The sequence below is a fragment of the Diadema antillarum genome, unplaced genomic scaffold (assembly GCF_040938485.1).
Source record: "Diadema antillarum isolate AM-2024a unplaced genomic scaffold, OU_Dant_1.0 seq00000134_RagTag, whole genome shotgun sequence".
NCBI lineage: Eukaryota > Metazoa > Echinodermata > Echinoidea > Diadematoida > Diadematidae > Diadema > Diadema antillarum.
This window is the reverse complement of record NW_027271211.1, coordinates 96841-112503: the sequence shown is the minus strand read 5'-3', so window position 1 is coordinate 112503 and position 15663 is coordinate 96841. Positions and strand designations below refer to the sequence as shown.

General features: G+C 39.5%; 1 protein-coding gene across 1 annotated transcript in view; it reads left to right on the top strand.

The window, feature by feature from the left end:
• The window catches only part of LOC139727498 (protein C-ets-1-like), a 48174-nt gene that overhangs the window by 19404 nt on the left and 13107 nt on the right, over positions 1 to 15663 (top strand). The window contains exons 4-6 of the mRNA XM_071638472.1: positions 8014 to 8130; positions 8709 to 8909; positions 9593 to 9781. Coding sequence (XP_071494573.1) covers positions 8014 to 8130; positions 8709 to 8909; positions 9593 to 9781 — 507 coding nt within the window. The remainder of the gene's footprint in view (positions 1 to 8013; positions 8131 to 8708; positions 8910 to 9592; positions 9782 to 15663) is intronic.

Sequence of the window (15663 nt, the reverse complement as noted above, 5' to 3'; positions counted from 1 at the left end):
ACAGGTAATGACTCAACTGTACAAGGTTATGTAAGAATATTAGAGCAGTGGAAGTAGGCCCTATGTTTTATATCAAGGAAGACAGAGAAAGTGAAAGTAAACAAGGAAAAGAGGTGACAATGTGATCTTTTTTTTATAAAGTGCCATTTCATCTTGCCCTTGTTGAGACATATCTCAGTGAGAGACCCCGTCTGTCACTGATGTTCCTGTCTGTCTGTCTGTCTGTTGATATGTGCAAGACAGGTGATGACATCACAATGCATCTTCAGAACAATAGCCATCACCGCAACTGGGGAAACGGTGCAGTTTCCTGAGCAGGTTTTATCAAGTATTAAAATATCTTTACAACTGATTCTGCCTGCAGTGCTTGGTGATGACGATTCATGTCACCTGCATCTTTCATTTTTTTTTTTTTTTGTTTTGTTTTCTTCTATTTTTTTTTTTTAAACATGGACTTCAATTTTCTTGTTCTTGCTACATGTACATTGTATGTTACGTTAGGCAATATTGCAGACAAACTCTGGGATAGTCTTGTAGAAGGACGATGGCACAATTTTGTGACAAATGCTGGTTTTTGTGCTATTAAACATACATGAACACTTATTTGTCAAAGCAAAAGAGATCAGAGCATTCAAATCACCTTTGCATGAGGGGACATAGATGAACATGTCATGTGAAAGTAGTTTTCACATTTGATTTGATACAAATAAAGTCCCTCTGTTCAGAAAAATACAGGAAAAAAAAAAGCCTCAATAGAGTATAATAGAGTAGAAGTGCCATCACATGAAAAGTGCGCACACACACACAAACACACATGCTTGCTACTTTCCATGCCTATCAAAGTAATATTTTCAGCTGCACTTCCACAGCATGCATGTGCAAAAGGTCTGGTCGTGCAGACTAGTTTGTACAGTAGTTAACCTGCGATGGCCGAGGAAAGTAAGGAAAGTAGAGAGTGAGTGAAAAGAGCTGCCCTGATTGGACGGTTTGCTCCGAGTCTAGTGAGGTAGCGTGAGGGAGGGTGATAAGTGTGCCCAGGATGCGGGGTGGTTCTATCGCTGGCCCACACCTGTTTCCGCCCAGATCCTGTTTTTGTCAGCGGGCCAAGCAAATAAGAAAGGGGAGGGTGGGCGGGAGGGAGAGGGAAAGATAGAGTGAGAGAAGGAGAGAAGGGAGTTTACTGACAAGGCTTGACCTATGACCTTCCAAAGTGTAGGTCACGAAAAGGCTTGACTGTTATCGTCAACTTCAGATCCCTATCAAATCTCCGTGTCCATTCACAACTTTAAAAAAAAAAAAAAAAAAAAAAAAAAATCCTTCCCTGATCTCCGGCTATGAGCCCCAGAGAAGTATTTCTGGTACAAATGCACTTCTCACGTACCCTGTCTCATTAGATCATGCAAGTTGTTTATCATCATTCACCTGCCCGCTTGCTTTTAAACAATTTGTCTTTCCTCAAATTAGATGTCATATGCTCCATCCTTAAAGAGCAGACAGGAAGGTGTTTTTTTTTTTATTATTATCATTTTCTCTTTGTTTATAAAAGTTTTCAACAACAGGGCAAAAAGTTGCACATATTTTTTATTTGTGGAATATTGATAAGTGAAGCAGGTGGGATGGATTTCTTTGTTGTTGTTTTTTTCTTTTTTTTATTATCAATGCCTGGAAGATGACTTTGGTGTCTTTGGTTGCATTTATCAACTCACTTCTGGAGAAGAATTCAGGTTTCCAAACAACTTTCAGGGAGTTTTAGGCAGTTGATAAATGCAAAGTTGTTTTGATTATGGGGTTAGAAACACGTTTCTGAAATGCACACCCCCCCCCCCCCAAAAAAAAAAAAAAAATGTGATTGAACATGTTTGATCCTGAAATGCATTTCTGCAGAGTCAATAATCGCAAAGTTGTTTGAAACACATTTATAGTTCAGACCTAATGCCAACTACAATTGTACGCCTCTCTGTTCCACGGGTCAAACTGCGAAATGGAGTTGTGCAGTGACTAGGTCTCCCAATCAACTTATAACAGAGTTAATGCAACAACTCAAGAAACGCAATCCAAAGTTGTTTACAAACGCGTTTTGATAGTGGGTATTGAAACAGCATTTCAAACATATGGAAGTTGATAAACACAGCCTTTCTTACACTGATCATCATAAATTTCACCAACAGAACTGAGATTTGAAGTATGGAAAAGACAATCTAGACATCAAAAAACCTTAAACAAACATTTTTCTGTCATATTCAGTGGAGGAAAGTGGTAAAATTTTCAGCATAGTTTCAAGACAGCAAAATATACTCGGACAAATATTCTATGAAAATTAGCAATTTTGCAATGAAATGGTGCTAATTCAAAATTTTTTTGGAATAAGTCATGTTTGAACTTTCAAGATATAGAGATAATCCTTTTAGAAATAAGTGTTATCATACCCGAACAATGAGAAAGTTAATCAGAATGAATAATTTTTTTAAAAATACATGTATGGAAAGCATTATGATGAAAGTTGTGTACATTGTTGAAAGACTGCTAAAAGTGGATTAGTGTTTGTAGTAGATCTATGTAGTGGTACTCCGCCTGACTCAGATCTTTGGAACATAAAGTCATTAGCGCAATCACAAAGACATACTTCTCTTGAGCAAAAGTGAATTCAGTAATATTCTATTGTACAACCATTAAGATGGTGTAGGCATACCATCCACATTACAATCGTGCGATCAGTGTGGCTTGTTAGGATGTTTCCTGGAAGATGTAATGATCTTTGTTTTGTTTTGTTTTTGTTTCTTTTTTGGCCCAAGTGGCTTTGATACTGTCACTGAACTGGTCGTAGCTCTCTCTGTATAGGGTAGGCGGTGTAGTGATTATTTTGTGATTTTCTGGTTCTTTTTTTAACAGTGTTATTTCAGGAAGGAAGACGAGGCCAGGTAGGTTGCTACATACACTAGCCGACGAATTCACTCGTAGTTTTCCGTGGCTTGCGAAAGCTGTGACAGATACTGTCACGAGGGTTTGTGGCTGTTTTTGTCACTTTGGAAACTGCTCAAATACCGAGCCCCGTTGCTAACTCATTGTTGAGTCACGGTCGTTGTGAACTGACTGTCTTCGCCAACTCTTTTTTGTCAAAATGCCAAGGTTTACCATAACCTCGGTGCGTGCAGTTTCTACAGGTGACTAGCAGGATTACACAGTCTGTGTTGGATATGCTCTGTACACTACAGGCATATAATGTACATGTATTTTATGAGTGTACACAATCAGGTGTGATCCGTATGTGTATGTTAAACCATGGATCATATCTAAAATGTTAATGATGGTCATTCACATTAATTTTATTTTACCACTTTTTTAATGAGCCATTTAAAGCCATAGTTATTCTCGAATAAACATGAGAAACATTGCAAGGTATGAAGTTTACGCATACGTCATAGAAATTTAATATGTAAATGTAGCAAAAACGTTAGAGAAAACAGACATACAAATCCAAAGTTTGAATAAATTTTTATTAAACTAAAGAATTTCATTTGAAGAAAATGTAGGAAAGACATATCTTTGAGCAAGACATCGGTATAATTCGCTCCTATTTATTGCACATTAATAACAAAATGACTTTGATATTATCCAAAGTTGGGGTTTGTGTGTGTGTGTGTGTGTGTGTACAATTAATGTATGGCAGAATCGCATTGTATCAATACAGTGTTTGGTAAATTACTTCTTGATTCTTTGGCTTTTTGACTCCATGTATATTAATGTTAAGTCACCAAAACTTCTCAGATTAGTTTGATGCCAAAGGTTGTTATATTATTTTTAATCTCTTATTATCCTATGCAGATATGCATACACCAAACAGATTGATTATTCCGATGGAATAACACATATTAGCTCAAGATTTTCTGAATCCTATAAATGTGAGACTTTCTGACAGATCTCATTTCTACCCAAATTTTACTCAAGCATGATTTCATAGTAAAAATTCACAAATTGTTGTTCCGTTTTACAAGTACTCCTATTCCTAGTGCTAGTAGATAGAAGTATTCCTGACGTTTCTTTCTCTTTTTAGTATAATCTCTTTGATTGCATTTTCATTAAAATCAGAGGTTACATAATGACCACAATTTTAATCACGTGATGTATGCGAACACTACACAGATTCCTTCCGCCCGCTGCGCTGAAATAAACCCATAAACTACGAAACGACCGGATTGCTCGGTTGAAGATGAATGCGTCCTGTTTGACGCTCACTAAGGACCGCTGCACTCTTTTTCCAGGCCTGCTGATCTGTGATAGCTTTCGTCTTTCGCTCTCTTCCTTTTTAATGAGGGCGGGGATGTAACCCACCAATTTTCATAAACAGGTTTTATACCAACCATTGTGGTTTGCTTGTATCAAATGAGGGGGTTATTAACTCCCAAAACTCCAAAGAATGGGGGACAAGAGATGATTGATGGGTACCAAAGGGGTCCTGTCCCAATTAGATGCTCACATGACCATCCAAGCGCAGTGTTGGGGGGAGACAACTTCTGACCGGGGTCAAACGGTTTTTTGACTGAAAGAGAGAGAAGAGAAGCCAGTGGAAATTATTGCTCTGTTTGGTGCAATGGCATTAATAAGACAAACAAGCAGTACTATGGTTTTAGTCTGCTGACAAGACCTAGCATACAAGCAGAGAAGATACCACAGGCGAGGGGAAAAGGAAACACTTCTCATTTATGGAATATCACCAGTGCAATGCAGCATTTGAAAGCATTTCTTTGATTGATTTTTCTGCACTTTCTGCAATTGAGCAAACCCTACTTTAAGTAGCTACATGAGTTGATGCAGCAGCGACTGTTCAGGTTAGTACACCTTAGACTTTTTGTGCAGTGGGAGTCAAACATCATTCAGACAATTCAAGAGAAGTATATTTTGTCTCCATGTGCACTAACCAGAGGATGAATGCTATTCGAGAGATGTCATCATCTGTTGATCAAAAACCATATCCTCGCAGGGGAGGTTTGGAGTCCATACATTTTGATGATTTATCAAGATTTACTCTGGTTCATAGTTCATTTTCACAGTGTCTGTGATAAGTCTTCAGTAAAATATCTGTAGAAGAAATAATTCCAGTGAGATAATTTGTAAATGTAAGGGGAGAAATAATGCCTCAATTTTTATTTTTTTTTACTTCTAATCCTTTACTGGAGTAAGTTTGATTCTTACCCAGCAAAGTAAGTTTGCCCAAAAGGATGACTTGTGTCATGGTGATTCTTCTTATTTAGTCTGACTTTGCCCAAGTTCTGAGCAAACTTGTATTTGTTTTCAGCGGGTCTGATGATGAAGACTGGGCCGCAAAGATTTTTGAAATGTTGCAAACTGGTTATAGTGTGTCAGTAACTAAAGAAAGCCATCATCATCGCTCCTGGGGCTGCCAGTGAATAGGGACTTCGTCGGCCCCGCCCCAGCTTCCGGATTGTGGTTTTAAGGTTTTCCAGCAGTGGGGGCACCCTCGTGACCCTCGTACGAAAAGGGGGTTCACCCGCTGATTATCACGCTTTTTTTTAGGAAGCTTTTCGTCTCTGAGGATGCTAGGTGTTGTTGTGAGCTATGAAAGGAAATCGTCCATCTCTCCAGCTTGTCAATAGGGTGGGTAAAGACACCATTGTCATTCAATCAAATACCCCCACATTTGATTGGGGTTGGAAATTGTGATACATTCAAATTTTGGTACCTTTTTTGTCAGTGGGAGGGCAGTGATTAATCAGTGGAATACTGACGTTCTGTTTATTGTATGAATATTTCATCCTGAAGCCGTTTTTTTCAATTCTTTATCCTTTAGAGCTTTGTGTGTCACTTCGTTCTGTAAATTATGAGATTCTCCGATCAATATCTTCTTTTTTTTTCAAAATATATTTACGACACCCATGGCTGTTTGTGTTTTTACTTGTCTGGTTTTTTCAGTACCCAAATTCTATGCATTGCATCACATCTGCATATATTTTCCTTCCTGTGTAGTAGTCTATTTTGTTATGACTTCACCATTCTTTTTCTGGCAGTATTATTCCATTGGTTCTACCACTTCTAGCCTGCCAGCAAGGGTTGCTGATATTCAAATATATTCACATGGAAAGGTGATATAGAGAGTCAAAGACAGGAAGGATGTTTGCCAAATCTGTGTCAAAGCCCTTTGATATGCAAATCAGCAAATTCCTGCCGTGGACACTCTGTGGAATGCAGCGAGGATAGAATTTTAAGATAAAATCGATAAAGCGCCCTCCCCTGCTTTGTCTCTTTCACGAAAGAGACAAAGCTGTGCAGAGCGGAAACTACAGTAAGAAGGACCAGCGCTGTGCCATTGAGTGGTGTTACCACTCTCAGAGGGCATTGACCTGGCATGTGTGGGGATGAGCCCTGGGTTCAGCCTGTTGTCGTGGCAATGAGGAGGCGGGGCCTATCTGGTCTTACTGTCTGGCTTAGGAGATCAGTGGGGCCTGGTCTTGTATTAATCTGCTTTTCATATTTTGTCCTTTTTTTTTCTGAACCAGAGCATGGCTGCGTGGAAGAGGTAAACAGGGAGTTCGATGCCAGTTCACAATGCACACTTTTTTTTTGTTTCATGGAGTTACAATGACATAAAGCATGAAACAGCTGTTTGCTTCAAATCGTCGACAATATTCTCTGAATGTGGTGGAATCGGCTAGCACAGGGATATGGGCCTAATGCCCCATGACTGTGTGTAAGGATGTTGACTTTTGATGTCTACTCATTAATGCATGAGTAAAGCAACATACAAATGTATTTATCAGTTCTGCGTATTCATGTGTGGGGTGGAGGGTCAGTCAGTGTGTTGTGTAGCCACCTGTCCATGCCGTGATAATTGCAGTTGATAGCTGTACACCATGTTGTTTTTGCTACTAAACTCACCGTCTCATACACGATGAAACGTCGTAGCTATTGTCAGCTCCCCTTAGAGCCTCAGAGATGTTACGACATGATTATGCGCAACAAAACCATTGTCGCTTTTTCAACCCAGGGGCTGATGGCAGTTCATAGGTTTGGCGGTTTATTTTTGACCCGGGCTTTAATTAATATGTCCTTCTGGGCTGGGCGCTCTTCACTTTGCGGCCGCCTGCAGTGTGAGAGGAGTAAACAGAAAGTCAGGGTGGTGTGGAGGCTGCAAATGGGACACTGTTTGTGATCATGCTGTAATCTTCGAGATTAACCTCACGAATATCACTCCAGTGATCAGCTGCAGCAAGTTCCCACAAGGTTGCCTGGTCCATACATACTACACATAGCGATTGACGTGTCTGATGTACAATCTACACTCCCTTTAGTACTGTATTCCGTATTTCTGTGAAGTCACTTTCAGTTTAATTATTTACCTGAGCATACAGTAGCATGATTATCACCATTATTTATTGACTGTTACTGTACCTACATGTAGTAAAAAGCTTATTAAAATTGTTATTCAAATAGTACAGTACTGTTGGAGAGAATGCAATATAACACTGAAGATCTGCACTCTGATATCCTGTATTGTTTCATTTAAACCACACAGTACTGATCGAAAACTATTCATGAAGTATTAGAGATAGCTCATGCATGTATTTGGGTTTGAACAGAGTGCTACAATATTTTACAACATTAACTTGAAGAGTAAAACTGATCAAACTTAAGTGTTGGACCTGCCAGTCACACTCACTTCATTTATGCACACTGAAATCCATTCTACATGTGTACTCATGATATGTCATAAATCTCTCTTTTCTTTTAAGAATTCACTTTCTGTCAATATGATTTCAGTATTTCATCCTAACTGTTTTCATTATTAGTGTAATAATTTGCTTTGTTTGGCAAGATGTTATACATATCATGGTAGGAATTTAAAAAAAAAATCATCTCTTTGTGAATACTGTCAGTGCTATGAAGCTGGTGATGAAAATGCATTGTATAAATACTAGCGAAATGGGTCTATTTAAAGGTATGCTTCAGAAAGTTTTAAAGTTTGACTTCTCTTCCCCCCCCCCCCCTCCACACCTACAGACCTCCACCCGGCAGTGCCCCCACCCACCCCTGGCACCAACGCTCTCATGAATGCCTGCCTGAGAGAGAGCTTCAGCAGCTTTAAGAAGGAGCAGGAGCGTCTTGGCATCCCTAAAGGTGAGAAGAGAGCCCTCCACCCTTCCAAGATGCGTTGCCTCGGTAACCGAGCTGCATGTTGAGAAGGCAAAGACACAATGTACTGCGAAGTGGGATCTCTTTTTGTGACCATGATTAGGACTAATTATACATGAGAGTTTCCTGTCGAGTTCACCTCTAATTTACTTGATTTTGCCCACTTTGCTACTAATTTTCTGGTTGAAAAGTTTTAAAAGTTGAAAAATACAGACATGCCATTGATCAGCTCAACATTGAAGAGCTGAATATGCTTCTCAAGATCACCCAGTATTTTGGACAGCAATCTATTCTTCATTAATCCTTCATTCTCATTTACTAATTTGGCAGTTATGATCTTCTGCCCTGTTTGTTGATTTTATAGTCAGAAGAGAAAATCTTCATTGGAAGACCATCTTGCTTTTTTAGGGTTGTCTTCCTTTGGCCCTCTCAGATCAGCAGTCGTAAAATGTCATCCTATTCTACATGATACTCCTACCTTTGGGTGTGATGAGGTTGAGTTCAAGAGTTGATTTTTTTTTAAATCCGGATGTTGCCTGTACTTTCCTTCCTTCACCCCCTAGATCCCTCACAATGGACGGAATGCCAGGTGGTCGCCTGGGTTCTCTGGGCCATCAAGGAGTTCAGTCTGGAGGGCGTGTCCGTCACCAACTTCCGCATCAGCGGGCGGGACCTGTGCAGCCTGCCGAAGACCGACTTCTTGAGTAGAGCGCCCCCCTTCATGGGCGACATCCTGTGGGAACACATTGACATGCTCAGGAAAGGTGAGCTTTGCCTTTGAAACCGGCCAATCAGGGTAGAGTCAAGTTTTCAGGGAGCATGGTTTGTTTGTCTGTTTGCAAAATAAAGTTATGAACGGATTTGGATGGAATTTTCAGGAAAGGTTGATAATGACACAAGGAGCAGACGATTAAATTTTTGACAGTGATTCGGATCACTGTCTGAAAGTAGGACTAGAATAAACATGTATGGTGGACATCAATATGGGTGGAAATGAGCAGCTTGGTGTACATGTTTGATTTCGGAGTGCCTTCTACTTTCTTATGAGATCTGTTTGTGAAGTTGAGTCAATTGTATCTTTAAAAAATATATACAAACTGTATATATATATATAAGAACACAGTTACAAATTTATTTTATCAAAATTTTATTTAGTTTTGCTTGTTAATGACAATGCATCAAAATAATGATTGTTATTGCACCAAATCTGTTTGTAGTTAGTTTATAGGCAACAAGGAAAGGGAAATCAAACTTTAATTCACTGCAAGCGGATGATATAACCGAAAGTTTGTCAGAGAACACAGTGGTAATGAGATGCATGTCTTGACTTCCCTCTGCCACTTTGAAGAACTCAGGTGTTCGTTTTTTTTCCAAACATTGAGCCCTGGAATCTGGCCGATGTGTATTAATGGTGACATCCTCCCCTCCACCCTCTCCTTGCACACAGAATGCGACCCGTCCAACATTCCAGCCCAGTCTCCAGCCTCCACACAGCCAGCGGCGACGACCACCACAACCACCACTTCGGCCGCCCCCGTCTCTTCATCGCCGCAGTCGATTAAGCTGGAGACTGTCAGTTCGGGCTATCTCAACACGACCTCCTGTATGCCGAGACTGGATGACTTCTTAGCACAAGGTATCTAAGAGTGGCATGGTGCACGTCGCTAGGCTGATGCAAGTCAAACCAATCTATGTGCATGCTTTTCCGCTTTTACTTCTTTTCCTGGGTAAAATTTTTAGTTTTTACTTACTCCATGCAAACCCTTGTATGCCAAACCGAGGCAACTTCGTACGGCAATAGACAGAAAACTTGTAATGTGCTTATGATTATTAACCATCGTTGTGCATGTCAAGAAATAGATATCTTTGGGAGAATGTAGCTTTGGTTGCCTTAAAACTAGTACAAAGACCTATGTTTGTAGGTATATGGAGATTTTTGGATCCACCCGTCAAATTTATCAAGAGTTCATGGCTGTTCTAACTACTGTAAAAGTGGATATTTTCGCACGACTAATTTTTTGCGCTTGGCCGGGTCAGAAGAGTTTCACATGATTTTAATTCCGCGGAATCAAGACGTCACGCACAGGAACATATGGCAAGCAAAAATATTAGCGGGGTTTTATTTTCGCGCTAGTTTCTGGTTGTGCGAAATGCGCGAAAATTTCAACACCGCAAAAATTTCCACTTTTACAGTATAATATTGTTTGTAAGCTTTTTCCTAATTGCCAAGATTAGACAACTTCCTTGAACAAAATGTCATTCAAGGAGATTACTTACATTTTATCTACAAACTCATATCATAATCTAAAGCAAGCATGAAAGAGACCCATGGATCACTAGCAATATTTTTGTTCGTGTAAGGTAGACTCATTACTGACTCAATTTAGTCAAAACTCAAAATCTCAGATACAGACAGTTTCATCTACTTTCCTGTGCTGACTTTGATAAATAAGATACATTCAATCTATAGAAGCTGTCATGTACAATGCAGTATAATAATTAGAGCTGACAGTGCTATAGAAATCAAATTGTTGTCAAGAGTGACTACATTGAGGATCGTCCTTATTTAAAAGCCATCTAGGGTTGAGGTGTTCACTAGTCCCAAGTAAACACAAAGGAATGGAATAAGACATGAATAGTACAGTTTTGAAGTATACCTCCCATGGCACTATGAAGTGATGTAAAATGTCTTTGAAAAGAAGAGACCTACTCCAAGCCGTAGGGAATGCAAGGGCAGTGCACTCAGATTTGTGAAATATTGCTACCGAGCTTCTCCCCCTGATATTCATATTAGCGATGTCAGCGCAATTAAAACTGCTTACAATAACAGTTTGCAACTAGTGTAGCACTGCGAGACTTAGTAACCATGGCGATATGACCTTGTTTCTCGATCTTCATCACTCTCATTTCAAACGCATCGAGTAAAGACAGTCTGCTTCTGAGCAGAGTGTGATATCGGATTAGCAGAATTTTAGACGTCTTAATGAGTATTTCCTGTAACTTACAACACGTGACAGGGACCGTCTTATGTCTTGCCTTACGACTTTTGGCCAAAACACGCTGGATCAAGTGCGTAACCCTGCCCTGTATGAAACCCATCATCTCATATCAGAGACAAATGCAGGCCAAGATATGGTTCTTTTTCATCATCAACTCATCGTTTTCACAATGTAATACTGTACCAAACTTTCCACCAACTACTGCAATGTTCTTTAGTTGCTATCAATTTCAAGTTTTCCAGAAAGAAATGTTGTCTTCACTGTTTTGTTCAATATATATATCAAACATAATGTTGGTATTAAATGTCCTCCAGGATCATACAACTCTATCTTTCCCAACAAATTGAAAAATATAGCGTTGACAAACACGTTTGTCTCTGTCTTCATAGTACAAATAAGAAATTTGTTGAAGCAAGTTGCTGTCATATGACCATGAAGGCCATTTTATCTGCATGCCATTAAGGTTGTTATTTTATTACGTTTGTTTGATTACACGATGTTTGATGATGGGTATACAAACTTATTTCATTCATTTTTTAAGCCAAATTTGCTCTGACCTGTTGCATAAACAATGCACTACTTTTATCAACAGTAGCATTTAAAAGCAGTAGAAAAATGAGCAGGATTAGGAGTAGTAGAAGTAGCTTCCTACCGTCAGCAAGTGGAAATATTTAAGTTACTTGGAAAAACTTTAGAAGGGTATTGGGCATTGTTTAAAGATAATAAAAAGTTTTGGTACCTCAAAAGTGTCCTTGAATTTCCTTGTCTTAGTTTGTGTTTCAGGTTAAAGTACCTTTCATATAACTAACACTGTGAGACTTACTCGCCCCAAAGTGCTTTCATGTCTTAGTAATCATGCAATTAACTGCGATCAGCAGCCCCATACGCATAGCGACCAGCAGTCCCATACGCATAGCGTAATCGAGCTTCGCATTGTAGCATTCAGGATCATGACAGATTTAGTATCGCAGGGTAAATGTCAACTTAAAATCCCATAAATTCTTCAATTTGAAGACTTACCAATTAACTTGAAGTATTGAAAACAGGCTTCGGGCAACGTTTGGTTCTGCCTATAGTCCCTTTCTGTTCGAATTGATGACTGAATGTGACTCGGTCGACAGGACCTTAGGAGAGCTACATACAATACACTGAATACTACAGCCAGTGCATGCGAACACATCTGTGCACACAAATTTCAAATCCATGAACGGATAAGATGTTTGTGTGCGCATGCGCTGGCCATGGTATCCAGTGTATGTAGCTCTCCCAAGGTCCTCTCGACCGAGTCACATTCAGTCATCAATTCGAACAGAAAGGGACTATTGGCAGAAACAAACGTTGTTCGAAGCCTGTTTTCAATACTTCAACTTAATTGGTAAGTCTTCAAATCGAAGAAATTTTTGGATTTTAAGTTGACATTTACCCGCGATACTAATTCTGTCATGATCCTGAATGCTACAATGCGAAGCCCCATTGCGTTATGCGTATGGGGCTGCTGGTCGCAGTTAGCTATGCGTACAATGGGCTGCACGCTGCTGGTCGCAGTCAGTGGTTTCGTACAATATTTATCGACGCTGGTCAGCGTCGGCTCTGGTACGAAACCATTATTGCATGATTACTAAGACATGAGAGCACTTTGGGGCGAGTAATTCTCACAGACAACGTACTTTAACCTGAAACACAAACCAAGACAAGGAAATTCAGGGAAGCTTTTGAGGTACCAAAACTTGTTATTATCTTTAAATAAGATGCTCATCCTTAAGAAGCTCAATTAAATGCACTAGCAGAGCATTTAACAAGTATGTTCCTATGATATTTAGTATGATTTGTATTCTTGAAAAGAGAAGAATATTTTCATTAAATGCAAAAAAGGCTGTCTTTTCCTAAAAATTTCATTTAGCATGCACAGTGATAACAATTTTCTCATTTCTAAGCCAAAATGTGATTGTAGCTGTAAAAATGCGTTGTTACACTGCATTAGTATATTTGTTAATAGGCAGAGGTTGGCACCCCTCCCTGTACACCATGTATGTGCACACAAGTTATGTACAGTATAATCAGGCAAGAAAAAGCAAATGAACTTCCCAATGAGCATCCCATGTATAGCTACTAGCTGAAAGTTTGCTTCTTGCAATGTAGTCAGAATCGATTGGGTGTTATCTCATTGAAACCTACAAGAGGAAACTACGGGTGTATTTTTATCTTCTGCCTGCTATTCCTGGTGGCATAGAGGGATGTGACTCCTGCGGATTGCCCACTAAAAAGATTTTAGGGGAAAGATAACAACAGGGTCAGGTTAATCACTAAAGACAATCCCTAATCTCAAGACTACAACACTATGATGGAGCTCCCAATGTCCACAATACTGGATGCTGTCCTAAATATCAGCAGGCTCTGCAAAGGAAACGTGGCATTTAGTGTTGACATCTGTTATTCTTTGATATGCAGTATTGCCACATCTTGGTTTCCAACACTGCCATTTTGAAGATGATTACTGATACACCACCTATATTTGTGTATTATTATTGTTAACTATTATCATAATTATCAGTGTGTTATTATTAATGTCTTTATTTTGTTTTGTTATCATTATCATTATTATTTTCATTTTCAATTTACCTATATTCAAATATCAAAGTTTTTTACATACTTATGACCATATCATTGTCAACCAACAAAATTAACAAATAGTTATCAGTGTAGTTTACTGTTGAAAATTTATATCATACACATGATCAATACTGCCTGAGGGTTTTTTTTTTTTTCTTTCCGTAAGTGACAAAGTAGAAGAAACTGCAACCAGATATTTGTTTTTCTCAAATTATTTGTTTTCCTCAAATTATTTGTTTTATCACTGAAAAACCACAAAATAGAATTTCAGTGCTAACACGATAACAAGTTTTGACATCATTCAGAAACCGTGCAGTGATGCGTTATTAACAAGACTCCTGTTCAGGAGAAACATTTCACACAACACACAGTGCACCGGACGTGCGTCGGTAAATACGAGGAGGTAGTGTGCTTTCTAGCCCGAAAAGGGGAATGTTATTGGCGTGAAGCTTGGCTCGATCCAAATAGGCTCGTAACGCCTCTCCAGGAAGTTTGTTCAACTGACATTGGTTGAACTTCCTTGATGGATGTGATAAGACAGTAGTCAGAAGTGCCACCACTTCAGTAAAACCTTTTGTCAGGAAAAGACTTTACACAACTTAAACATAGTAGTTCCCTCACAGGTCATGATGCGTGTGAGTTGTTTTGCCAGCGGTTCACTCCCAGCTGGGTACTTACTAACCCAGTGACCCCTTAATAACCATATTGTTACTTTGATTACTCTGCTACTGTACATTATGTACAAGGCAGTTTCAAAGTGATCGTCTTGAGATGGTCCACAGAATTAAACCTGTTTCTTGAATATAAATCTAGTGCATGTGAACAGTGTTATGCACTGCAACATTTTAGTATATGTATACTTATCTCCGTATGCCAAGCAAAATGGCATTCAAGACTATCAATAAACAAGCGCACACCATTGGTTGGTTTAGACAACCAGTTAGGCTCCAATGATTATTGTAATCCATACAGTTTGCTGCTTAAACAAGTTTAAGACTTAAGATTTGTTGTGAAATTTATTTCCCGTGAGATGAAGCAGTTAAAAAACAAATAAACATGGGGAAGGGGGTCAGTAGTTTCATGCTTGTTATTTTCTATGACTTTCTCTAAAAAAGTTTTCTCCTTTGTGCATTTCCAATTTGAGCCAGCACACTGTTTTGAGAGGGCATTGTTTTTTTTTCCAGAGGATTTGTTGTGCTACAAGATTTCTGTTCTGGTGTAAATCATCTTTAATGGAGTGTAAGAATACATCCTTATCACAACGTGTCCGTTTTGAGCATGCTGCGTAACACGGTTGGTCCTTGGAAAGGGAAGAGAAAACATGCCCGAAATAAGACTCAAGGACTACATGTAGTCAAAAAGGGAAAGTCGAGAGGTGTTTGTCACGAGCGGATATTTTGTTTGGTGGTGGGATAGCTAGGCATTGATACCAGTGAAGAAGAGGAAGTTGGGAGTTCCTGAACGTCAGAGGCTCATTCCTCTGGTCTGCAGACCAGGTTAAGCCGAGAAACAGGAAGAGTGGGAAGACCCGATATAACAGATTCATTTCACCCAGCCACACGCTCTGGGCGTACTCTGCCTTTCCTCATTCATAAAAAAGAACAAAACAAGCTGGATGATAAAACAATCCTCGTGTGGTGTGTTGTGGTGTGTTCGTGTGTGTGTGTGTGTGTGTGTGTGTGTTTTCTGATTTATCTCTCTGTGGTTTTTGCAGGCCAGAGTGTTAAGTTTCCCAAACATTCGTTCTATCTGTTCTCCCCACTGTTGCTGACTGCTACGCGGCACAGCTGGTCTAGTTAGTCAAGTGCTGGTCCTTAGAGCCACTGGGAGTCAGTGGGAGTGCCTCTTGAGATACTGTCATTGAGTCTCTTTTGATGCTATCGCGACGCCTTTTTGTTAAGGGGCTGCC